Source organism: Ptychodera flava, chromosome 3 (assembly GCF_041260155.1).
Source record: "Ptychodera flava strain L36383 chromosome 3, AS_Pfla_20210202, whole genome shotgun sequence".
Classification (NCBI taxonomy): domain Eukaryota; kingdom Metazoa; phylum Hemichordata; class Enteropneusta; family Ptychoderidae; genus Ptychodera; species Ptychodera flava.
In genome coordinates, this window is record NC_091930.1 from 17661178 (window position 1) to 17686415 (window position 25238).

Genomic DNA, 25238 nt, shown 5'->3' on the forward strand with positions numbered 1-25238 from the left:
TTTCTGTCAAAATAGTGTATCTGTCATTAGTTCCATCGATTTAGTTCCACACGTCTCTGTCCATGTCTTGGTCTGTCTTTTCCAATTTCTATCCCCTCTTTTGTCAGTTGCTCTGCATATTTGCAAACTATGCACATTTTTTTGTTGTTTCCCATCCATCCTTTGTATGTCATTGGCGTGAATCAATGAACACATCATAGTTTGCTGTGTCTGAGATCTTGTTGTTACGTATTGCAGTGTCAGTAACACAGCTGAACTTCATTGACTCTTGTAGGATGGTACAGCAACGGAACTGGAAGTCAAAGCTGCCTGGAATGTAGTGCAGGCTACTACTGCACACCTAGTGTACAAACTCCATGTAATGACGGTTACTACAGCTTGTCAGGCAGTACAAGCTGTACTCTCTGTCCAGGCGGGTACCAATGCAGTGATCCCAGCATTTCTCCCCAACCTTGTCTGGCTGGGACCTTCTCGTTTAATGGAAGTCTCAGTTGTGTAGATTGTGATGCTGGTTTTTACTGCCCTACGAATGCCACTCAAGAACAGACACAGTGCCCGTCAGGTGATGATAAATGCAATCAAGTGTGAACCAACATGTCATCTGATGTATTGTCAATGTGCTGTCAATGTACCAGGAATGTGTATCAGTGTACTGTTAATGAATTTTCCTATATACCATCAGTGAGCCATTAGTGTAATGTAAATGTACCAGAAATGTGTATCAGTGTGCTGTTAATGAACTTTCCATATGTATCAATGTACCGTCAATGAGCCATTAGTGTAATGTTAATGTAACAGAAATGTGTATCAGTGTGCTGTCAATGAACTTTCCATATGTATCAATGTACCATTAATGAGCCATAAGTGTGCATTTATTAAACTTTCCATATGTACCGGTACCAATGTAACATCAATGAGCCATTAGTGTAATGTAAATGTACCCGGTACCAGAAATGTGAATCACACTGTACTGTAAATGAACTGTTCAACGGTAACCAATGTACTATCGATGAACTATAAGTGTAGTAACTGTAAATGTTCCAGAAGTGTGTATAGGTGTACAGTAAATGAACTATCAGTGTGTATCAATCTACTATAGATGTACATTGACTATGCCAGACTAATGTTCTTGAATTGTTTTAGTTGAACACTGGCACTTGTGATACGGTATTGTATGTCATTGTGTGGGGAAAAAGTGTTGCAGTTGTACAGTGAAACCTGTCTAAACTGAACCCTTTTCCCAGTCCCATCCCAATAGAACTCTATGTTAAAAGGACCTTTATAAACCAAACACCTCTCCAAACTGAACAATTTTCTCAATCCCTGAACGGTTCAGTTTAGACAGGTTACTGTACCACTGAAATACCAACAGTCAGGCATACATCCTGTTTAAGAAATATCAAGAAGGGCATATTTTAGCTTTTGTTCCCACTGGTTCATTAGTATCAGTTTGTTACCAGAAAAAATGCCCTCCTTTTAAGTTCCAATCATTCAAAGATGGCAAAAGAAAGGGTGGGGGAGGAGTCAGGAAGACAGAAGATAGGAAGAAAAAGACAAAGATGATAGAATGACGTTTTGAATTCGCATAGTTTATAGAAAGATTCAATAGTGATAGAAAAGCTGGTACAGTGTCTGTATATCAGTGTCTGTGTATCATTATATGTGTATCAGTGTCTGTGTATCGGTGTCTGTGTATCAGTGTCTGTGTATCGGTGTCTGTATCAGTGTCTGTTTATCGGTGTCTGTGTGTAAGTGTCTGTATATCAGTGTATGTCTGTCAGTGTCTTTGTATCAGTGTCTGTGTATCAGTGCGCACATGTACGTGTACCGCTCTCTGTTCACATATACTTCCTTGAGTACAAGTAGGGAAAAGCTGAACAAATATTCATTTTCATTTTCTCTGTTGTCTAGGTTGGTATTCATCTTCTGGCGACACAGCTTGTACGGAATGTACCGCCGGATCTTACTGCACGCCCACCTCACAGACATCGTGTGCCAGTGGGTATTATAGTGATGCTGGGCAGACGTCTTGTGACCTCTGCCCTGGAGGTTATGAGTGTTCTGATGCAAGCAGTCCACAGATTTGCAGTGAGGGTACATACGCTAGGAATGGAAGTGTGGCCTGCACAGATTGTGAAGAAGGTAAAAATTTTTGAGCCCTATAGGTGTCTTGTGTAATAGACAAGTCAATGTACATAGAGGTTTGAATATGCCAAGATTGTTAAACCTTTTTATGAAGTAACCTCAACTTGCCCGTAAATCTTGGTATTTCTGTTGGCACTCATGTGATCAAAGTGAAGTATCTTTTGGTATGATTGGTTCTGTCGAACTTCAAACGACTACTACCAGCTTGACTTGTATCCTTATAGGTAGACTAACATTCCTTCTGTAGCTTCACTATCTCTGATTGAAATATACTATTACTTAGTTTTCATGTGATGATGTTACTTATAGTATAATATTAGCATATTTTCATAAAAAGATTGCGCATAAACTGAAACCATACCGGTATTTGCATAATCAGTACATATCAACTGTTTGACTATCTGGTTTTCAGCTGAACATTGTATATGTACATGCATTTGTAACATCATATTGTACCAGTATGTATGAGATCTTGTAGATAATATACTTTGATTCTTAGCACAGCAGTCATACCATGCTCATTTCCAGAGAACACCATGATTTATTTGTCACGTATCTTTTTAATATACAAGGTAAAATGTGCCCTGGGTCAGGTCGCGTGGAGCCAATCGAGTGCGAGTCAGGAACGTATGCAAATGAGACCAAGTCAGCCACCTGCGAGGCGTGTCCAGCGGGCCATCGATGTACAGATCCGTCCCAGACTCCAGAAATCTGTATAGCCGGTACCTACAGCCCAGGCAGTTCAACAGTGTGTTCGTCATGTGTTGATGGAGAATATGCAGACACATCAGGTAATTTATGGATAGAGTCTGCATATTAAATGATAAGTGTTCATTGAGATATGGAAAAGTTTGACTTGATTTGCATGTAAAGGTACGCACACCTGGAGAATGCTTAGGTACACCAGGTGACTGCCCACACATGTGTGACATGTTATTTCTTTGGATGTTGTACTGAGGCATCCATAATCTTTATTCAAGCTCTCTGTCTTGATATTGTAAGTACATCTAAACATACCATGCATTTTGGAAGTTCCACTTCCTATCATCATGTGCATGTACTGGTACTGTATGGCCATGGTGCCTGTTGGTGTGAGCATTAGAAGAAAATGTATCACTTAAATCTAGTGCGGCAATGAAACAAAAGGTAGCAAAACCAGCACCAGTGCAATGCTATTGCAACGTTTTACAAGTATAGATGACTGATTATCTCCTTTACCATATATGGATATATGCAAATTTGTGGCAAAGTACCAACTTTAGAGGTATAGGTGTCTACCTGTCATCTGCTAGTTACACTTCTATGATGCAAAATGAACTGAACTACACGATAAAGACTCTTATAATTGTCTTATAGTGCAATTACTGCAGCCTTTTCTTCAAGTCTGTAGTGGTATACATGTTGCATGGTTGTTGCATCTTTGGTTTAAAAGTGTCTCAGTATTGCCTTAAATGCCACTTGTTGTACTCTTATTTGTGTAATTTGCAGAGACCAGAAAAAAAGAATGCATTGTTTCAAAAGTGTTGTAACATTTCTCTGTCACTGTGTTGCTGGCCAGGTTTGATACTCCAGAAGTAGTGGTACTTTGGCTAGAATGCAACGGTAGCACTCACTGGTTACTGCCCTTGATACAAACAATACGTCTGTATGCTTTCTTTCAAACATCACATGACAATTTCATATTTGTTTTCACCATGCGTAGGCTCATCATCCTGCACGGCTTGCCCAGCTGGATACAGTTGTGAAGATTCCAGCCAATCTCCGCAAACCTGTAATGCAGGAACTTTCAGGTGAGTGATTAAGTGTTTTGTACAATCCTAATTGATCTTACAGGCATTTTAAATAATTTGAGGAATAGAACAGGAAGCCGTAATGGTAGTCACAGTACTAACAGAACAAAAACTAAAAAAATTTGTCAAAAGTTAGAGCTAATATATATTTTTACACTCTGATGACTCTTTTGTCAACAGTACACCTTTCTGATCACATGACATTGCAATCACTGATCCTGTCACTTTAATGGTGAATTCAAAGCTAAGTACCTTCTGACAAGGAACCTAATCTGGTCACCCCTATTTACCGGTGTAGAGGCCCAACTCTGATACAGAAAACAATAGGATTGGTCCAAAGCATTGCTTAAAAAGGTTTAGGACCTATCATTTGTGTATCAACTCTGAAACATCCAAGCTTTCCAAATTGGTCAGCTTGGTACAAACTTAAAAGTGCATTGATCATAGTTGTAAGATATTGTGCTGTGAATAACCTGAGGTGTATGTTTCATATTGGCAGTGCTGGCGCCGCTAAGTATTGTTCTGATTGTCCATATGGATGGTATGCCGACAGTTCCAACAGTGATTCCTGCACTGCGTGCCCAGCGGGAAGTGCCTGTCCAGACCCGTCTCAGAGTAAGTTACACAAGATTGTAGAAAGTGTTGTGTGCGAGTTTTCAGACCAACAACAAGTGACAGATTGTCAATAAAAATCTAGCATTGTAGTTAGTGTCTTGCTGATATGGGCAATGTTGGCAGAAATGAAGTCATGGTTGCACATGTGACTCCCGTGTAGCATCTTTGGATTGCAAACAAATTTTTAATCTTTACTCTCTTGGTATGGAAACTTGTACACAGTATAATATTTACAAAACAGTTGACTTCTTGTATGAAATCAATTGAGAGCAGTAAAATGCAAGGCTCTGTGTAAATCACAATTTTAGGTGAAATCAATTTACAAGTCGCTATATTTGTCATGACTGTAAAATCCTCCATGGCATAATCACTCTTTAACCCTTTTCCTGCCAGACAGTAATAACTGTATCACTTCCCCATCAGCCAAGTCAGTAAAAAGCGGTTTTGAGCCAAAAAATGACGTATTTTCACCCACTTGGCTTGGTATGTTATAGCATCTTTTGTCCAAAAAAATCAACTTTACAGTATTACCGGTATGTTTTCAACAGCCTTCAAATGTACAGTATTATGTTAAAATACATCATATGGAATACGTTGTGTTTCATTAATTTTAACCATCTTGACCTGGTGGTGAACTATGGACTTGGCAGGAAAAGGGTTAAGAATACACAAGGGTGCACAATTTGAAAACATGACACAGTCAAAAAGGCTTATTAGTGCATAACAATCTCCTGTTTTCTTCTTTTCTAGTGATATTATATCATCATTTTATTTTGATTTATATATTTTTTCCCCTCTGCTGCGTGATTCAATACTGTAGTCTTGCCAAATGGAAACATAAAAGAGAGTTATTGATACAAAGATGTTTATAGGCATTTAATCATTGTCTTTTCCAGGTCCTTCAGGATGTTCCGATGGTTACTATTCCTTGGAAAATGCAACTGTTTGTATCATGTGCCCTGCTGGACATGAGTAAGTGCATTTGATTTGATTTCTACCATATTAATGTGCAGTGAGCCCTCAATCATACCGTTGACACTTAGTAACTCTTCCAGTCAGTTTGCAAATTTCTGAAAATTTCAATCCAAGACAATATGTAATCTCAGAACTCCCTTCGTAACTGAAGTTTACATGCTACTGACTCAAAAAAATATCCATGATTCAAGAACATGTCATGTAGCCCATGTAACGGTACATGGCTTACACAGAGTGGTATCCAGAAATTCCTTGATTGACTCTCAATCAGGAATGTCATAAGTTAACCCATTCACCAACATGGTCTGACCCAAACCCATTGTTATCAGCAGTGATTTTAGACCTGTTTACAGAGTAATAGGGGTTAACAGGTCAAGAGTCAAAACAGCTCAAATGCACTGTGAACAATATATACCAGTCTTTTATTTGCTTAAGATAGATTTTTCTCAAAAGTAAAAGACTTAAACTTTTGCTCAAAATTCTTCACGGCATCTTTTAACCATCCTCTTTTAAAATGGTGAATATGAATCAGGGTGCAGATTTTGGTACAAGGAAAACAAATTATCCAACTTTTACCGATATTTGAAATTAAAATGGCCACCATCCCTGTGTTAACTCTATGGGGAAAAATAAAATTTTGAATTTTTGAAAAACTAATACGGTGGAAATTTTTCTTATATCAAGAGCTTTAGAAAGACCCCCCACAAGTGATAGATAAAAAAATTGTAAATGTTTGTGAGTCTGAATATCTGTGTCTTAGGTGCCTCTACACCTTGAGAAAGTACAACTATGCTTTAGGTATGGTAATTTCCTTTGAAATAATCCAAGTTTGTCCACAATATTACTGACTATATAAATTATGTTTAACTTCAAAACAAACAGATGCCCTACAAAGACTGATGAGCCAGTGGCCTGTAACAGTGGAGAGTATGCTGCTGCTGGTGAGACATCATGCACACCATGTCCTGAAGGTTTCTACTGCCCTGAGCCACCGACAGACTCCTTGATTGCCTGTCCATCAGGCTGGTATGCCAGCTCAACCGGCAGCACGAATTGTACAGAATGCCCCACGGGTAAGTGTGTAAGACACATGATCACATACGACACCCCTTCTTCAAGAATGGTATAGGCTCCTGATGGAAGTTCAAAATTGAGTGCAAGAATGTACAGAATACACACAAAACATTGAATGGCTTGTCAGCTACGTACATATCAACACTTGCTAATCTGAAATTGACATCTCATGAACTTAGCTTAACTAGTAAGGATTTACTTTGTTTCATGAAAAAAGATCAAAATGTTATTAGAGGCATGCTTTCTTGTGTGCCACACCACTCATTCAGAATTCACTCTCTCTGGAGCAGCACAATTTTGTCACTACCATTAATTAACCCTTTGTGTGCTGTATTTTTTCCCACCATAATTATAGTGCAACATTTTACCAATTTTTATGAACTTTTCTGTAATTTTTTTGATAATTTTGGACCAGATGAACACAACTTTTCATTGGCCACAGTTTCTTATCAAAATTTTGGCAAAAATTTGCAAGAAAATTGACAGAGGTGTAGTTTACAAGGGTGGCAAAAATTGACTTTGGCGTTCAAAGGGTTAAACAGCTTCAGGAAACAATTTAAAACAAAGAAAACCTACAACATCACATGGTACAGTTCTGTGACTTTGGAGATTGAGAAAGAGAACATTTTTTGATCTGATTGACAGGTCATCGTTGTGCCGATGCAACTGCCGATCCTGAGGCTTGCAACGCTGGTTACTATGCCGACCAGACAGGATCTACTGAATGTTCTGCTGTAAGTATCTGAATATCTCAATTTGTCCTGATTTGGAAACTGTCGATGGCCGTCTTAAAGTCATATTATTTTGGGAATACTTAACAAAACCGGTTCATTTGTTTGTGTGTCCATTATTGTTAGGGTAGAGTCAAGGTCAACTTTTTTGCATCTCATGTTTGTTTATGTATTCATTTAATGTAAATTTGTTATGCAATGTTTGAATATGCAAATCAGATTATGATAACTCATCTGGAGAGAAAGTATGCTGGCCTAAATTTGTGCAATTTTTGTCCCGTAATATTCACCATCTTCTCCACATTCTAAATATTATTTTATTGTGTTTTCATATTTCAGTGTTCACCAGGATACTATACGACTTCTACTGGCACCGTTTCATGTACCCAGTGTCCTGCTGGCTACAAGTGCCCTGTGAAAGATCAGTCACCCATCGAGTGTGGAGTGGGAGCTGTAAGTAGCCGTCTTGTATTATCTCAGCTACCATTACGGTACAATTGGCCAGAAGATAGATCATTTGAGGGTGCTCCTCATATGCAGAGTGCAAGGAGCGCCCTCATGAGGCAAATTTGACAGTTTAAATATGTTGCATTGTACTGAATTAAATTATATCTGGAGTCCTCTTTTTTTCTGTACATGGCTCAAAGCCTCACAATCTGTCCTATGTAGCTTTATTATATCCTGAATAGCGACTGAAAGATAAACAAACGCAAAAGAAAAATAAAGCGCTCTAAAATTTGAGCCTTGAAAATGTACCCATTTTCAAGTGTGAAGTAGGACAATGAAAGCAGAGAGTACACAGAAGGTGAAATGTTCCATTAGGCCAAAGTAATTAAATTCTTCGTTTTGCGTCCACTCTAACTGGGAAAAGGTACGCGTCTAAGCGGCTGAAAAACACACACAAGAAAATTAACACAATGTACTTTGATTGCAGCAAGTAAAAAATTGTAACAAAATTTTAGTCAAGAAAAGCTAAGCTGTTATGTCCAAAATTTCCTATTCAGATACATTGTGTGTGTTTTTCCATGAAAACCTTAAAAACCTAAGCGGGTGGGGACGCAAAACAAAGAATTTAATTACTTTGGCCTTATATTAGAGAGATCGCAGCTAGATTATTTCCCTCACTGACATATGTTCATTCAACATCAGAAGTGACCAGGAGTAAATAATGGAGCAATTCAAAAAGCAAATTTTTCACAATGATGTTCATGTAACTCTGTAAATGCCCCAAATTTTGGATCATTTCATGTACACACAATTGTTTTTCAAAAATCCATTTTGTCAGTGTATCACCATTCACACGACCGTTGTCTTGTATGCACCAACACTCAAAGCTCTACCAAAATGTCACAAAAATCTACCATAGACACTTGCAGCGTGTTATCCTTTGCATTGTGAAAGTGCGTCTTATTCTTGCAAAGCATGCATCATCAACAGTTTCACCATTGCAAAGTCTTTGCACACATGAAAAGACTTTCTCACACTCCTTGTACAATGTTCAATGTTTGTCTCTGCATTGCAGCGTTTGACTTGATGATCAGCCAGACATCTTGCACTTACAGTGTTTTATCATTCGCAGCATGACGAATCAACATTTACAAAATACATGACAGCCACTTTAACATCATAATTACTGTTTTGTTTTGCATGAGCTAGTACAAAAAATATGTGTATCATGCATGAACTTGGAACTTGAATGTCACAGAATTGTCAACCCAATGCCAATGTCAACCGATAACATAGTGCAAATAATATAGGTGAAGTGCAAAGGCATACTTCATTCATTTTAGTTTACTACTGATATTATTGGTAAATATGCAATTTTTCATTAGGTAAAATTGGGAAGTCTCTGTACATAATTTTGAAAAAACAGTACAACCAACAAAAAGCAGAAGTGTTTGACACATCTATTTCAAATTCCCAACAACCTAATTTTTATATCCGTTGTCTGAGTGATAAACAGAATTCTCCATCAAATGAAGTACTTATATTTTTACAAAAAGACTTTGGCAACAAACATTTACGTTAACAGTTCTGTGACATTTCTTCAGGTTTCATATTGTAATAACGTTTACAGGGATGCTCAACGGAAAGTAGACGATGAGATTAAATGATACCTTACTCAATTACTAATTTACATCAGACACTTTATTTCTAAAACTACACTAGTACCTCACAATATTGCTTGCGAGCGGCAAGTTCTCAAAGACAAGAATAACAAATACCAGACCTAAATGATTCCTTAACATAACAGTCGCTTGCCTGCTTCTCTGCCGACATGAGTGCCTTATCTCTTTCCACTGGTTTATTGCCGTAATCTTATACCACGATACTAATTACACAGCGACAGAAAGACAACTGTAGTTCTTGCTGAAATGAACGTCATCGCCGGGGTAGACCGGCCGACGCGGACGCGATGTTGAGTACTGAGCAGTCGTCACGAGTTCAAACAAATTGATTTTTTTTTTCAAAATGACTACTATACTGTAACAGTGGACACACTTTGTAACAAGTTCACGACCTCTGAACGTCAAACTATTAAAAGTATCAATCTAAACACTTTGTTGCAAAATCACAATACGCTCTGCTAATGTGTCTGACGAAAAAGATCTATAAATTATGCTGATCCGATTGGGTCAAAGATCAGAGAGCGCCTAGCATTCAAGTCAAGGGTTCAGAAGCTGTTTCACTCAAAATGATCAAAACCAATTTTGCAACATAGTAGCTAGAAAATAAACTTTTTGAAAGGCTAGCCAGGCATGCACTCAAGTTGTTTTTACATGTGACTAATTTGTACTGCGTAAGCTGCACTGTATATAAGCTAGTTAGGGAGTACTGACAATACCCAGTTCGAACAAATTTGTTGCTTTCACTTTCGTATATACTTCACTTTTGGAAGATGCATTCACGAATATATTTGAGATCGCCCTCCTAAATAAAAAATACTATTCACTCTTACAAGGTTTAGGTGCCATCGACAATCGCGTCGATGGTGTTTATTTTTGGTAACCTAAAGGCCTCTTAGTAAAGATTTTTATCATCAAAAGTTGTACCAAATTGACAAAACACGTGTCACTGCTAATGTCACAGACCGTCACCGCTATGGCAGAGCTAGATTCCCCGCGAGAAATACTCTTTTATACTTCTTCAGCAAGAACTACAGCTGTCTTTTTGTCGCTGTGTAATTAGTATCGTGGTATAAGATTACGGCAATAAACCAGTGGAAAGAGATAAGGCACTCATGTTGGCAGAGAAGCAGGCAAGCGTCTGTTATGTTAAGGAATCATTTAGGTCTGGTATTGTTATTCTTGTCTTTGTTTGAGAACTTGCCGCTCGCAAGCAATATTGTGAGGTACTAGTGTAGTTTTAGAAATAAAGTGTCTGATGTAAATTAGTAATTGAGTAAGGTATCATTTAATCTCATCGTCTACTTTCCGTTGAGCATCTCTGTAACTTTTTTTTTATGTGCTGCATGTTTGTTAAATATTTACTATCATATGCATGTTTTTGTTTGTTTGTTTGCATTTTCTTCTCACTGCCACCACTTTTCTGACTTTCTCACTTCATTTCACTTGCCCTTTACTGTTTCCATGGAAACATTGATGTCATGGAAACTATCCATCACATCATCAGACCAGAGAGGTATATGGGTTTGTCTCTTTTGCATGTATTACACCACATAGGTTGTTTTGTACTAACCAAAACAAATATCACTAAAACTCAGTGTTGTGTGTGTTATATGTGTTTCTAACTGCTAATATTGTACAACATGATCGTACAAGAAAGGATGTACACCTCAAAAGTTGCAGTAAAATCAAGATTTCCCAAATATCACGGTTGATTTCTGCTCTAATCTCAACATCGTGTGTCATTCTGACTTAAACAAAAATCCAAGAAGCAAAACACAGAGTCATGATATCAAATTATCAACCTGAAATACCAACAGCGCTTCTGATAGAGTTGAGTCTCCATGCCAATATTTTGATTGGCATTGTTTTTCGCTTATTTCGATAAAATTTTGTGTGGTATTGCCCCTGGTGTTGCATATCAGCGGAAACAAACAGTTTATAATAAATTTAGAATTCGGAAAGCAGTGTTGTAACTTGTTGATAAGTGACATCCTTCCTTTAACGATGACATGAAATGACCCTCTCAATTTCAACTAATTGTATTAAGTGTACGGTAGATGTAACTGTGCTATGCTTTAGATTCAACTACTGGCTGTCTTGGTACTGTACTTGTATTCCCATCCACCATATAGACAACACAGAACTTTTGATGCCTCTATGTACTGAACATTTTTCTCCTTTTTATGTTCCACTGCTGTCCCTGTTGTTCTAGACAACTTGTTCAACTGTTTAATATATCTGTCTTTTATTCTCTGCAACTTTGCAATACCTGTTTACTTGTTCATTTTTTTACAAAAAAATAATCCTTTTTTTTCATCTTTTTCAAACATAAATTTGCATCATACTCTCTCCCAGACTGACCTTAATTTACCACGCTGTCTAGCCTTTTATGTTTGATATGACTGATCCTAGGTCCAAGCTCTGGTTTCGTTTCTGAAAAAATAATATCTTGATCATATGAACAGGTTCTCACAGTATTTCTTCTCAACATAGCTTCTCAGAGTTCCAGTAGTCTCTTGAGTCACAATCTCCTTGAGTTTCTAATCTAGTTCTTGAAATAGTTTTCTCAAAGTACCAAGTCTCAGGCAGATCCTTGTAGTACTAATCGTCGAAGTAGGATCTATAAACCCTTTCACCCTCAAAGTTTGGTTCACCCCTATTGTTTTCAATAGGTTGGGTGCAACTATTTACTGGATGATGGGCGTGAAAGGATAATATTAATGACCTTTAGTGCAGAGTAGTTCCTTTTAGTGTCAAGTCTACAACAGAAATGTACCTAATCTCTCAGTAGAGTCTTCTCGATACTGATCTGGAAAAATTTGCTTTATAACAATATTCCTTGTAGTTCTGCTCTAGAAGAGCTATTTGCTTTTAAAGTGTAGTGCTTAACTTACTGCCCTACAGTAGTGCTTGCTGAAGTTAACAGCTTTAGACATTATGTCCCGGTATTTGGAATGAATATGTGCATATTATAGAATTTTAAGCATTACTGTTATAGTGGATGTTTGTGACCAGATTAGTTGTAATGATGTACTAGTAGTTGATGTCAATTGACACATTAAAGTACAGCCCTAGCCTGTTTTTGGAAATTCTGCATTTTCTGTAGCATCATTGCTGAAATCTCCAAAGTGTCAATCAAATCTTTTAGTCAAAAGAAAAAAAAAGAGTAAATCATGTGTCAATGAAATTTTTGATCACTGACAAGCCAGTATTCATCAAATATGTTTGAAATTATTTAATATCATGAAAAGAAATATTCTTTACCTTTTAAATACTTATAGAAGAAATGACTGAAAGACAATTTCACAACCCTTGCATTGAATAGATGTTGCTATACAATGATATTTGCAATGAGTATCTTTATCAGTCTCCTGTCTTCATTTCAATGTATGGAATTTCTCTAAACATTTTCTGTACAATTATCTCTTACACAGTATTCCCCGGCGGGTTCCGATACCTGTTACACATGTCCAGCTGGCCAGTCCTGTGGAGATCCCACTGGTGCTCCAACTCTGTGTCAAGTGAGTATCATTTTAACATTTTATTAGTCCTCATGGACAAAGTACGGAGGAGTTATGGATTTGGTCATGTCTGTATGTGAGTCTGTGTGTCCGTTCATGCTAATTTTTCAGAATGTCATTCAGATATTACAATAATAGGACATAGTGAAAGTTCTTGATGGTTTAACCCTTTCACCCCCAGTTCCCTGTATACAGGTCCAACTTTACCATAGAAAACAATGGATTTGGGACAAACCATGGTGGTGAAAGGGTTAAACTACTGGTTGCTGTCATGTTGAGATCTAACATCCCAATATTTTGTATGTCTGTCATGTTTGTTTAGGTGGGTGAATATTCCAATGGCACAGCGTGTGTGCTGTGCCCTGCCGGTGCCAAGTGTCCGTCCCCACTCTTTGACCCCACCCAGTGTCCAGAGGGTACGTACCAGACCGCCGAGGGCCAGTCGACGTGCCATCAGTGTCCAGCTGGCCACTCCTGTTATGATGAGGCTGGGTCGCCGGTACAGTGTGATGCAGGATATTACAGTCTGGCTGGGCAAATTGGCTGCACGGTAAGTCTCTCATAGCTGTGTTCACCTTAGCTGTCTAGTCGTTTTCAAAGGGTGTTTTTTTGATGACATAGTACGTGCATAGATATCAGTGACCTATGTGTATAGCTCCCGGAACACCTTGCACAAAAGTAGACAATTAATGATACATATTGAATATATATATTTTGTTTGTGTCCTCTCAGGAAAATTTGAAATATAATCTCATATCATATGATGACAATGTGTTTTCAGGGCACTTCAAATGTTCCAATTTTTCTTAAAATCTACCGTATGGGTCATGATACTTCACTAGTTTTTCAACACCTTGACCTGATGGTCACATATGAACTTGTCAGGATACAGGGTTAACCATCATTCAGTACAGTCATGCTCTACGTTCTTGATGTGCCATAAAATTGAGGTGTAACAGGACTCTGTAATGATACAATGCTACTGTGATTTGCTCCACAGCCGTGTTCAGAAGGTGAATGGAGTGATGCCGGCGCCCAAACATGTCAGCTATGCCCGGCTGGCCAACAGTGTCTGAATGGAACGGCCACAGTGTGCGATGCTGGGTACTATGCTCCTCAAGGTTCTGGAGTTTGTACACCATGCCCCTCAGGTAAGTAATCAAAAACAATCACAGTTTAACCTTGACATGATCACCGCAAGGATCCAAGTTCAGAGTCTGGTTATTGTGGGGTAGAATTACTAGGCATCTAACCAGTGTTTCAGCTTGGATGCACAGGTTTGTGTGTGAAAACTAAAAGGGGGATTAATGTCTTAGGATTTATTTTCTGGAGATAATTACTATAAACTTTGAATAACACTGGGACACATTTCTATCAAGACAAGATGTACTTTTATATAAACTGAAAAATTAAAGAGATGGAAAAATCTGTATTTGACAGAAGAAAATACTTAGGAATACACCAAAAGTTACAGCTAGTAGGATACATTGTACATGCTCTGTACTGTTCTCTTACCTTTCAACTTTGTTGCTCAGGTCTATACAGTGAATCTGAAGCCGAATACTGCAGCAATTGCCCAGCTGGAAGTTCCTGTCTTGATCCGAGTGCCAGCCCTTCGTCATGCAACTCTGGCTACTACAGCCTTGGTGGACAGGTATGTTAAGTTGCTCTAGTGCACACCTTCACATTGTAATGAAACAAGCGTCATCTCAGGAAAGTTTCACTTTTTGGTCACTAAGGTAGTTCGCGCCTCGAAAGTGAACGACTTAAACTTTTGCTCAAACTTTCCTTGAGGAATCTTGCAACAATTCTCTTTCAAAATCGGGGATCACTGTGCAAATTTTTGTACAAGGGAAACAACAATAAGATTTACCAATATTTAGAATTCAAAATGGCTGCCATCCCTGTGTTAACTCTATGGAGAAAATATAATTTTCGAATTTCGAAAAACTAAGCCAGTGAAAAGTTTTCTTACACCAAGAGCTTTAAAATGAATCCCCATAAGTGGTATGTCAGAAAAGAATTGTAAAAGTTTCAGAGTCCAATTTGTGTCCCCGGGGCGTGTTCTACCTTGAGTATGGATCATGAATGGCATAAGATGGAAAAATTTTATTTTTTGTTCTCTATTATTTTTGCACAGTATGTAAGTGGAGTTACACCCATGAGGGTGCTGTTCTCTTGATAGTGCATCAATTTCTATCTTTGAGGACGCTTTTCTGCAAAAACATACAATGCATTTGTTTAACCGTTTGCCTACTTTTCTCTTTCAAGGTTGTTTCCTGCACTGCGTGTCCAGCAGGGTTCCACTGTTCTGACCCAGCCCAGCCACCTCAGCCATGCGCCGTCGGTCAGTATTCATCTGTGGGTCAGGACAGCTGCGACGATTGTCCGGCCGGTCAGTCGTGCATCAACCCCGGAGAAAGTCCGCAGAATTGCGATGCTGGTTACTACAGTGAACTGGTAAGATGAAAATCGTAGTGTTTCTCAATCTAGCAGATACACCACTATACATGTGCGTGCACACACATTTAGAAGAGCTGTTCTACATAAATACAACTTATGTGTGTTGCTACAAAGCAACTCCAGACATCTCTAATTATTGTTTCAAGTACAGTGAAACCTGTCTAAACCGAACCCTGTCTAAACTGGAAACCTGTCTATACTGAACACCTTTTCTAGTCCCTTCCACATAGAATGCCTTGTTTAGGAACCTCTATAAACCAAACACCTCTGTAAACCGAAGCTTTCTCAGTCCCTTTGGTGTTCAGTTCTGACAAGTTTTACTGTATAACAAGATGCCATGACGTCTCTAGCAATCATTGTGTCTTGTTGGTGTTCTTGTCAGTAATTCTTCCTGGTGGTTGAGTTGTAGCCGTCATAAGTCAATGAAAACTTCATTTACTGAAGAGCTTCTAAATGAGTCCATACAATAAGTTGTAGACCAAAAAGTATTGTTGCATATAGACTTTTTGAATATCTGTACCAGAGGTGCATTCTACCACAGAATTCCAGAGAATGATACATCTAGGAACATGTTGCCTTCATACAATAAAATGCCAACAATATCTTTCAGATCTAGACAATTTTTTTCTGATTTTTACCAAAATTTTGATCAAAAAGTGTAGTCTATGAAAATTTATGTCCATTTGGTCCAAAATGTTGGAAAAATTACAGAAAAATTCATAGAAATTGGTAAAACGTTGCCCTGGTATTTTTTTGGGGAAAAATTACAGCGCTCAAAGGGTTAAACAGAAACAATTGTCTGGTATGCTTTAAAGAAATCGTTTATCATTTCAATTTCTTCAACTAGGGTGATGTACAATGCCGTGTTTGCCCTGCCGGTAAAGACTGCACTTACTCCAATGTGAGTTTATCGGACTGTTCAGCGGGTCAATATAGTTCACTCGGTCAGCAGGGCTGCGCAGACTGTCCAAAGGGCTACATGTGTCCTACCACTGACCAGCAACCAATCTCCTGTGCGCCTGGACAGCACACGAACGGACTGACGGGACAGCAGACGTGTACTAACTGCACAGCCGGCCAGTTTTGCTCAGACCCTGCGTGAGTATGATGGTCTATTCTGATGCCTGCTACTCAGACCAGCTGTAGTTACCTCCATTGAAAGACATGGACCTGTGCAAAGCACGGCAGAAAACTTATTAATCATAGAAAGTTGTAGGGTGCAAAGTCATCAGAAAACCCTATTTTGCTCAAGAAACTCCAACACACAGCATAAACTTAAGTAAAAGCGATGAAACTTTTATTCATGACATTTGTTACTCAAAACTGTGTTAGCAATATTGAAATGCTCACTCTCTGTATCTTTATATCAAATTATAAATTCATTCCACAATAACTTTGAAGAGTTTTTTGTTTGGGGCTGTAATAATGAAGTCTTGCCCAAATTACCGAATTGTTAAAGGGACAAAGTCAGCCATTTTTCATGAATTTAGTTTGATACAAGATACTACTTATATTGTTTGACATGTTGAAAGATACTGAATGAATGGGTGAACTTGCATATATTTGACCCCGGTTTTAGACAAATTAAATGAAACATCACGAAAAGGAAATAATGATCATGACCATTAACCCTTAAAACGCCATGCCCGTATATATCCGTACACGCCCAACTCACGCTCAGCGCCATGCACGGATATATCCGTACACGGCCTGAGGTTCGCTCAGGCAAAGTTTGGAACTTGATTTCCCGCGTTTAACAGGTCCACCTGACAAATAAATCCATTCCTTACCCTTTGAACCCACTTCAGGTCCATATAAGGACTAACATAATGACATCATCAGTTGTAGCTACGGCAATTTCCAGTAATTTGAGCGACCTTTCGAAGAAATCGGGTCGACTATTTTTACCGTGAATATCTAATCAGATCTGGTCGCTGACTTCGCCGAAGTGAGAGACATTCTGAACGCTTTTTCCTGCTGTACATCCTAAAGACGATCGTTTTGTGACAAGTTATTGGCCATTTCTTTATAGAAATGACATATTTTGGTATTTTTTGAGGATAATCTCTGAGAAAATGAAGACTTTTTTTGATCGGCCGAACGTGATTTTGAAGTTGAACAGCGGCTTGAATGGCGTCACCACGGAGCATCGCATTGACCAGCCTCTCTGAAAGCTCAAGTTTGAGTATGTCAGTTCGGTTTTCTAGGCCGAAAACACTAATGATGAAGAAATTTAAAAGGATTTTCTGTGATTTTGGAGCGATCAGATCTGTTTATATCAAGTAAACTTTGGTATCGCGGCATTCTTCACCGTGTATCAAGACGGCCAAGATGGCCGCCGATCACGGGTTTGTGTGTACAAAACGTACAACACGGCACGTTCCAAACTGTTGATCTCGCGTCATATTCCTACGTCTATAACATATTCTCTTGTCGAAATATACCCGATATGTAATTATTTATATCATATCTATTGGTTTCTGTTCATTTACTGGCGAATTATGTTGCGTGCTCGTCAAAATACGTTCGTATGTGTTCACATTGACTGTCATGATTTACGGAGACGTCGCGATCAAACGTCAGGGCCAGTACGGTTATCGAAAGCGTTCAGAGGCGAATGTCGTTCTTATTGTACCTCAAACTTATTTTATTAGTTCTTGAATCGAATTTATTTTCTCAGAAGTTCAGGTAGTGCGTTTTGTGGTGAAATTTTTCGTCGTTTGCCAATCACAGGGTAGCTAATAACGTAGCTGAATACAGGCTCTGATTTGAATTGCCTTGTAAGATGGCAGCTTGTTCATGATATCAATCAAATTAGTTGTTTGTGTTTACTTGCAATGCCAAAATCTTTCAAACATATCCTCTCTAACTTTAATGGCAACATTCATTCCAAAACAACAACAATTGAATTATATCTCACAGCAATCAGAATCCAAATAAAAAAATAAAAACAAAGATTTTTCCTGGTTACATGGTTTCACCTTTCGATGCAGAAAGAAATACATAACAAACAAACAAACAACAAATAAAAATAAATAAACGACAAATGAATAAAAGATGTTGTTTACGAAATTCAATCATGTTGCTGATTAAAATGTCTTGAGCTGTATTTCACTTGTGTTATGCTTTTGTGTAGCTGTGTTGAAGGGTATGTGGTATTTGTATTATTGACAAATATCAACAATTAATTGTTTGTTTATTATTTACATTTGATAAGTTCCGCTGCTTAAAATTTTCACCAAAATATGTGTCTTTTCATGACATTAAAAATGTGTAAAGTTTGCAGGTTTTTGGACGATTAGATCTATTTTTAGAGTCTTTTATTCATTTTCAATACATTTTGAACCAAAAATTGTGCATTTTAAGCCCATTTTCCCACCCCCATTTGCTAAACCAAACATGAAAAGACTTCTCGAAGCTTCTTCATTTCCTGATCTTTGAAATTCATACTGGTCTGGCTGGGCTTCCAATCATAGGAAACACACTGTACCTGTCTAAAAGAAGTGTAACATGTCAGTTTATTGGTTCAAAAAGTTCTTGGCATGGGAGGCTATATTGCATGAAAGTCTATGGCGTCTTAAGGGTTAATTTTCGTGATGGTTTCATGTATTGTGTCTGAAACCGGGGTTGAATATATGCAAGTTCACCCATTCAATCAGCATCTTTCAACATGTCAAACAATATAAGTAGTATCTCTTATCAAACAAAATTCACAAAAAATGGCCGACTTTTTCCCTTTAATGTGGAGCTTCCCATGCAAGGTTCATATCAGTGTGTGGAAGCAAAGTTTAACCTTGGGAATGGCCTGATGTTACTGTAGATTTCAAACCATCAACCTCTGCTTATCGTGAGAAGCAATTTATCTCGCATTATAGCTGTGATTCTAAACCACAGCAAAACCATTTGTCAAATATATCATGTTATCTTCGTACAAACAACGCTATCATTTCCCATTGACTTTCACTTCATGATAGTATTAAGCCACTATATGGTATGTGTTTAGTAAGTTAACCTTTCCCATGGTTGTTTTCATTAACAGCAATGCACCAGGAAGTTGTTCATCCGGGCAATACAGTCTCGACATGGCTACAGCGTGTACGAATTGCCCCGCCGGCCACGAGTGTCCAACCCCAAGTTCGGCACCCTCGCCTTGTTCTGCTGGGTTCTATGCCACAGAGTCCTCCACTTCTTGCACGGAGTGTACTGCTGGTGAGGCATGCCCATCAACCAAGGACCCTGCTGCCAAGTATGCTTGCTTGCCAGGTGAGATTTCAGTCCATCACTTGCACACCCTGTAACCCCTTCACTGCCATGGTTTGGCCTAAACTCCATTGTTACCTTCTCGTGTCTATTTATAGACAGAGAAGGTATTAGAGTTGAAAACCAGTATGCTGGTGTCAACTTCTACTTCCGTCTGTCAAGATCTACTTCCGTCTGTCAAGATCCGTTGACGTCATGCCATTGTGATGGGTCATATCATAAACTGGTGCGGGTGTTCAGGGTTCAGGTTGAGATGTAGGAGAACGATTTTGAGCTGTGACAAAAATCAAGGGACTTAGCGGCATAGCCACAGTGTTAAGCCTTTCTCCAAGGTTTCTTAGCTGACTACGATCTATTACAGACTACTGAGCTGACGTTAGGGGTACTCACTTTGTGTTTGCTCACTCTGTGTGCGCTAGTTACTGAAGGTTGTCATTGTGGACCTGTTAATATGGCATAGGGCTGAACAGGTTCAAAGCACAAAAGTTCTACCTTATTGTATTTTCAATGGTTTGAGCTGTGATGAGAAAAACCAGTACAAATCTTTAAGTATGCAATGAAATTACTTTCAGGGTCGTCATCTTGGGACAAATGAATTGTATTTTAGACCCAAAATTCAATCATCGACAGCGGACATTCTGCATATACAAATGTAGTTTACAGGCTTAAAACAAGGCATGTCAACTATGATTTTTGGACGGGAACGACACAAATACGAAACAAACAGAACAAAAGCACCTGAAATATCTTATCAGTTACTGACATTTAGCTTTAAACATGTCAACATTTGAAACACACTTTCCATAATCGGTGTCACACTGTACACAATGAATTGAGATATTATTGTTTTTTTTATTACGCATTGGTGGTCAGGATAACAAAATATGAGAATGATATAATTCTGCCAAATTGACAGGTACCTATGCGGAGGCAGGGGCTTCCTTCTGCACAGCTTGCAAAGCTGGCAAGTACTGCCCAGATACAACGTCTGCAACCATCGGTACCTGCGGTAGTGGTACTTATTCCTACCTGGCGTTCAGTTCCTGTGTAAACTGTCCATCCGGATGGAAGTGTCCCAGTACAGACGGCAGCGGCAACGCTCCATGTCTCTTGGTAGGCTTTTCGTTTTTTTAGACTAAAAATACTTCTATGGAATATAAGTCGTACAATATCGTCAGTGTTGGTTTAAATAGAATATTTTTTGAAGTTTCCTTGACAGTGAAAAACTTTTGCTGAAACTTTCCTCAATGAAGCTTTCAGCCATTATTTTACCAAATCAAGGATAAAAATCAGGGGTCACTCCGCAAATTTTGACACTTGAGAAACAAATTACCTAGTAGCTACCCGTATTTGAAATTCAAAGTGGCTGCCATCCCTGTGTCAACTCAATGGGGAAAATGTAAGTTTCGATTTTCAAAATACTGAGACAGAACAAATTTTTCTTATTCCAAGAGCTTTTAAAATTAGTCACCATAAGTTGTAGACCAGAAGAGAAATGTAAAAATTTTAGAGCCTAAATATCTGTCGCTGACATGCATTTTACCTCAAGTTAACTGTATGGGCCCAATAACCCCTTCACTTTTTGCAAGGAAGTCATCTAACTGTCTGTTCATTGGTATTCCAGGGTACCTATTCTGCAGGAAATGCTACGGAATGTACCGACTGTCCAGCTGGCTTTGCCTGTCCACAGACAGACACCAGTGACATGGTGGCTTGCCAGGATGGGTACTACTCTGTTGGATCTCAGACGGTCAGTAAATTATGCAGTGTGGAATCAAAGATTCATTTGTGAAATTTTCAATTTTATTTCTTTGTTTGTAAACTTTTTAACTACTAATAAGACTAAGTTGTGAATTTATAAGATGACAATAAGAATGTTAGCATATGACAAACTGACAGAGTTGTTGCCTTTGAATTTGTGATATATTCATGTCAGGTCACTGGTGTTGACCTTGGTTTTTCAAGGTCATCCATAATTGTGCTTTTATACTCTGTTGACTAGCCATTATTGACTGGATTTTCATCTCGTAAAATAGTGGTTATCATGTCAAGGTAAATAAGAGTTCCCAAGAGCCTTCATGGGGACATATTCAATATCGGCAGTGTAGGATGGTGTCTCCTGAAATTCAGAAGCAACTATATTTTCAATTGTATCTTAGCTTTATCCATATTTCTTAAATGTTGTGTATATTTAATCCCCATAAACAAAGACACGCATTTGGTTTGTGCGTACATTCCCGCAAATTTTTCAGAGATGCCTGGAGCGATTTCTTTCAAACTTGGTACAAGGATTACTCCCAGTGTCATACATATGCATGTCGATTTGCTTTGTGATACGATCCAATATGGCCATCATTTCTGTTGATGGTTTCCAAATTCATTAACCAAGTGGGGACTATGTCATTGATATGACTTGTTATTTGGACTTTTCAGAGCTGTACCAAATGTCCACCAGGCTATGAGTGTCCAGACACCGACGCCGACACTGAAACTGAATGCGATGACGGATACTACAGTATAGGTGGCCAGAGTTCATGTACCCAGTGTCCTGCCGGCTCATCGTGTCCGTCCAAATCTGACAGCTTTATGTTCACATGCTGGCCAGGCAGCTATGCAGAGGCTGGCGCCACTGTAAGTACGGCTCTGTAGTGAATGCAAAAGTGAATATTAATGGATAAATTGAATGGATGTATGAGTGAAAGAATGAATGAATGATTGAATGAATTAAACAAAATTATAAATGAGCTCAAGTGATGCACTGCAGTGAATGAAATGCAAGTATTTTCAATGAAAATGTTTGTAGATAAATAAAGAAATAAAGAAATAAACAAAATTGTTGGTATATGTGTAGCTATGTGACAAAAACAGCAAAATTTACTCATTATGTGTATGCGTTACTATAGAAACAAAGAACTTGATATGAATAAGGATAGCTCCACAATAAATGCAGTCCATCTGTTCACTGAATGATCTTTGCACAGTGTTACAGACTGAATTGAATCTAGAATGATAGATTAGATTAGATATACTTCAATGTCCATAAAAACATGGAAAATTGTCTTTAAACATCAGGACCACTATTAGTATAAAACACCAAATACGGACAACACCATACAATACAACACTACAGTTACAGACAAACACAACACTAGATTAAAACTTCCTACTTAAAATGGTAATCTATGATAACAATGCACATGATGTCATCTCATATTTGTGTCAATAATAAAACAAATACAGAGTATGATATTGATTCTGTCAAAATTCAAAATCACCGAAGCAATAGTCCACAGCTGAAGGGATAACTCTCCCTTACTGTAAGTGTAACCGTTACTCAACTAAATGCAATCTGTGATGACAGTATCACCAACAGTTTTACAACATTTTTGCATGCTGCTAGAGTATCATCGGCAGTTTTCTTAGTTTGCAATTTTTCATGATAATTGAATCCTTGCTCTTGACTTCTCCCGTCTAATTCCACTGCCAAGTCCAAATTCATTATAAAAAAGAAACGATAGGATCAATCTAATTATTGGAAGTCCCCCTTTAACCTTTGAACTGTCATTCTATTCACAGGAATGCACACTGTGCCCTGCTGGTCAAGCCTGCCCCGCCACCAATTCAGCTCCCGTTGACTGCGATGCAGGCTACTACAGCTTGGGATCCCAGACAGAGTGTACGCCCTGCCCTGCCGGTTTCTACTGCCCTCAAACTGACACCGAACCCCTCTTGTGTGATATCGGTTTCTACAGCAACAAGTCTTCCACGGCGTGCTTGGAGTGTGCCTCCGGTTATGCTTGCCCCGAGGGAAGTTCCAGTAGAACACCAACACTTGGGTTGTGCAGACAAGGTAGATATTGACTGGATATGTATCTCAAGCTGGTTTTGCTCAAACTATGTTACCTGTGTAACAACGCTTGTTGGTAAACAGATATAGCAAAGAGTAGTGGGTTTTGTGAAACGTAAGTAAAGTAAGCCTTTATTGAAATCATATCCCAGTTGGGATCTTGATCATAAAGTACAATAAAGGTTTTGCAAAAACAACAATGAAAGAGTATATATATATATATACCGGTATATATATATATATATATATATATATATATATATATATATATATATATATATATATATATATATATAATATATATATATATATATTATATATATATATATATATATATATAATATAGAAACTTGGGTTGAAACACACTACCACACCTGGTTGTTAGGTTCCAAACGTATTTATTATACCTCAAACACAACGTTTCGCTCTAAATTTAGAGCTTCTTCAGGTGTTTTCTACAATAAAAAGTACAAACATGAAAATTACAATGGTTGAATTGTGTAGGAAAACGAGCAATGTAGAGTTATAAGTCTGTGAAAATCTGGAAATGTACATGAATGACAGGAGAGACTAAAAATTACAATGGTTGAATTGTATAGAAAAACGAGCAATGTGGAGTTACAAGTATCTGAAAATCTGTAAATGTACATAAATGAAAGGAGAGAGACTAACCTCGAGGTTGTGAGTACGGTCAAAACTGTCTGGACCTACGCCGAGAGCTGGAAATTGGCGAGCTGAAGTCCAGGGGGGTCCCTTTCAATACTCAAAAGCTGGTATGTGGGGGCGCTGTTGAATGCTATGTAAAATTTGGGCGAATATGAAGCTCTAAATTTAGAGCGAAACATTGTGTTTGAGGTATAATAAATACGTTTGGAACCTAACAACCAGGTGTGGTAGTGTGTGTCAACCCAAGTTTCTTCTATCTTCACCCCACTCCACGCTCCACTGGGGATCACCTGAATTCCTACAGTTTCTTTTATATATATATATATATATATATATATATATATATATATATATATATATATATATATATATATATATATATATATATATATATATATATATATATATATATATATATATATATATATATATATATATAAATATCTATATATGAGGTCAACATTTTACAGGTTCATAAATAGTTTACTTTGTTTTTTCATTTTCATAAGTATTTAGAAAAGAATTGGAGTATGTTTCTGACATCCAGTTTTAAGTCAGTGCATGTTATCTGTTGTGCATGTCTATTGTATGGTAAGGTGTATCATATATTTGGAAGCAAAGATTGAAAGAATGTGTTTTTCTGTATTTAATTCTTGATTGCCAGTCTCATAGTCAATATGTATCAAACTCTGTGCTATTTAGCTGTGATGAATGTCAGTTAGCTTTGATGAGTGACATTTTCAGTGTCAATGAGATGCATATCATAATATTTTGGAAACATTTGCATGGCGTCATAATTGTGTGATGTGACATACACTGTACCCTATACCTACATGTTGTGTGTACCGGTAGACTGCCAACTGAAATCATGGGACTTGTCAAAGTCCACTCATTTCTTATGTACCCCTGGCTTGAATGAGTTGATCTGTTTAAGAAGTCATGCTGGTCTGGTGTTTTAAATGAAAATGAAAAGATGACTGCTTGTGTCATACTACTTCATTGCCTTAGAGGATGAGATGACA

General features: G+C 38.0%; 1 protein-coding gene and 1 long non-coding RNA gene across 5 annotated transcripts in view; one reads left to right on the plus strand and one right to left on the minus strand.

The window, feature by feature from the left end:
* LOC139129666 (uncharacterized) overlaps positions 1-25238 on the minus strand; it is a 396232-nt gene that overhangs the window by 273859 nt on the left and 97135 nt on the right. The gene's annotated exons all lie outside the window — the stretch shown is intronic.
* Positions 1-25238, plus strand: part of LOC139129655 (uncharacterized) — a 103022-nt gene that overhangs the window by 28964 nt on the left and 48820 nt on the right. For 3 of the 4 annotated variants that reach the window (XM_070695326.1, XM_070695327.1, XM_070695329.1), the window contains 20 exons: positions 275-562; positions 1912-2142; positions 2718-2936; positions 3848-3935; positions 4435-4550; positions 5447-5522; positions 6408-6598; positions 7245-7333; positions 7670-7783; positions 12894-12980; positions 13303-13530; positions 13981-14131; positions 14516-14634; positions 15252-15440; positions 16291-16541; positions 19483-19706; positions 20620-20816; positions 21328-21453; positions 22137-22334; positions 23280-23553. In XM_070695326.1, the coding sequence (XP_070551427.1) occupies positions 275-562; positions 1912-2142; positions 2718-2936; positions 3848-3935; positions 4435-4550; positions 5447-5522; positions 6408-6598; positions 7245-7333; positions 7670-7783; positions 12894-12980; positions 13303-13530; positions 13981-14131; positions 14516-14634; positions 15252-15440; positions 16291-16541; positions 19483-19706; positions 20620-20816; positions 21328-21453; positions 22137-22334; positions 23280-23553 (3456 nt within the window). The remainder of the gene's footprint in view (positions 1-274; positions 563-1911; positions 2143-2717; positions 2937-3847; positions 3936-4434; positions 4551-5446; positions 5523-6407; positions 6599-7244; positions 7334-7669; positions 7784-12893; positions 12981-13302; positions 13531-13980; positions 14132-14515; positions 14635-15251; positions 15441-16290; positions 16542-19482; positions 19707-20619; positions 20817-21327; positions 21454-22136; positions 22335-23279; positions 23554-25238) is intronic. The other variant, XM_070695328.1, reaches the window with a different exon arrangement.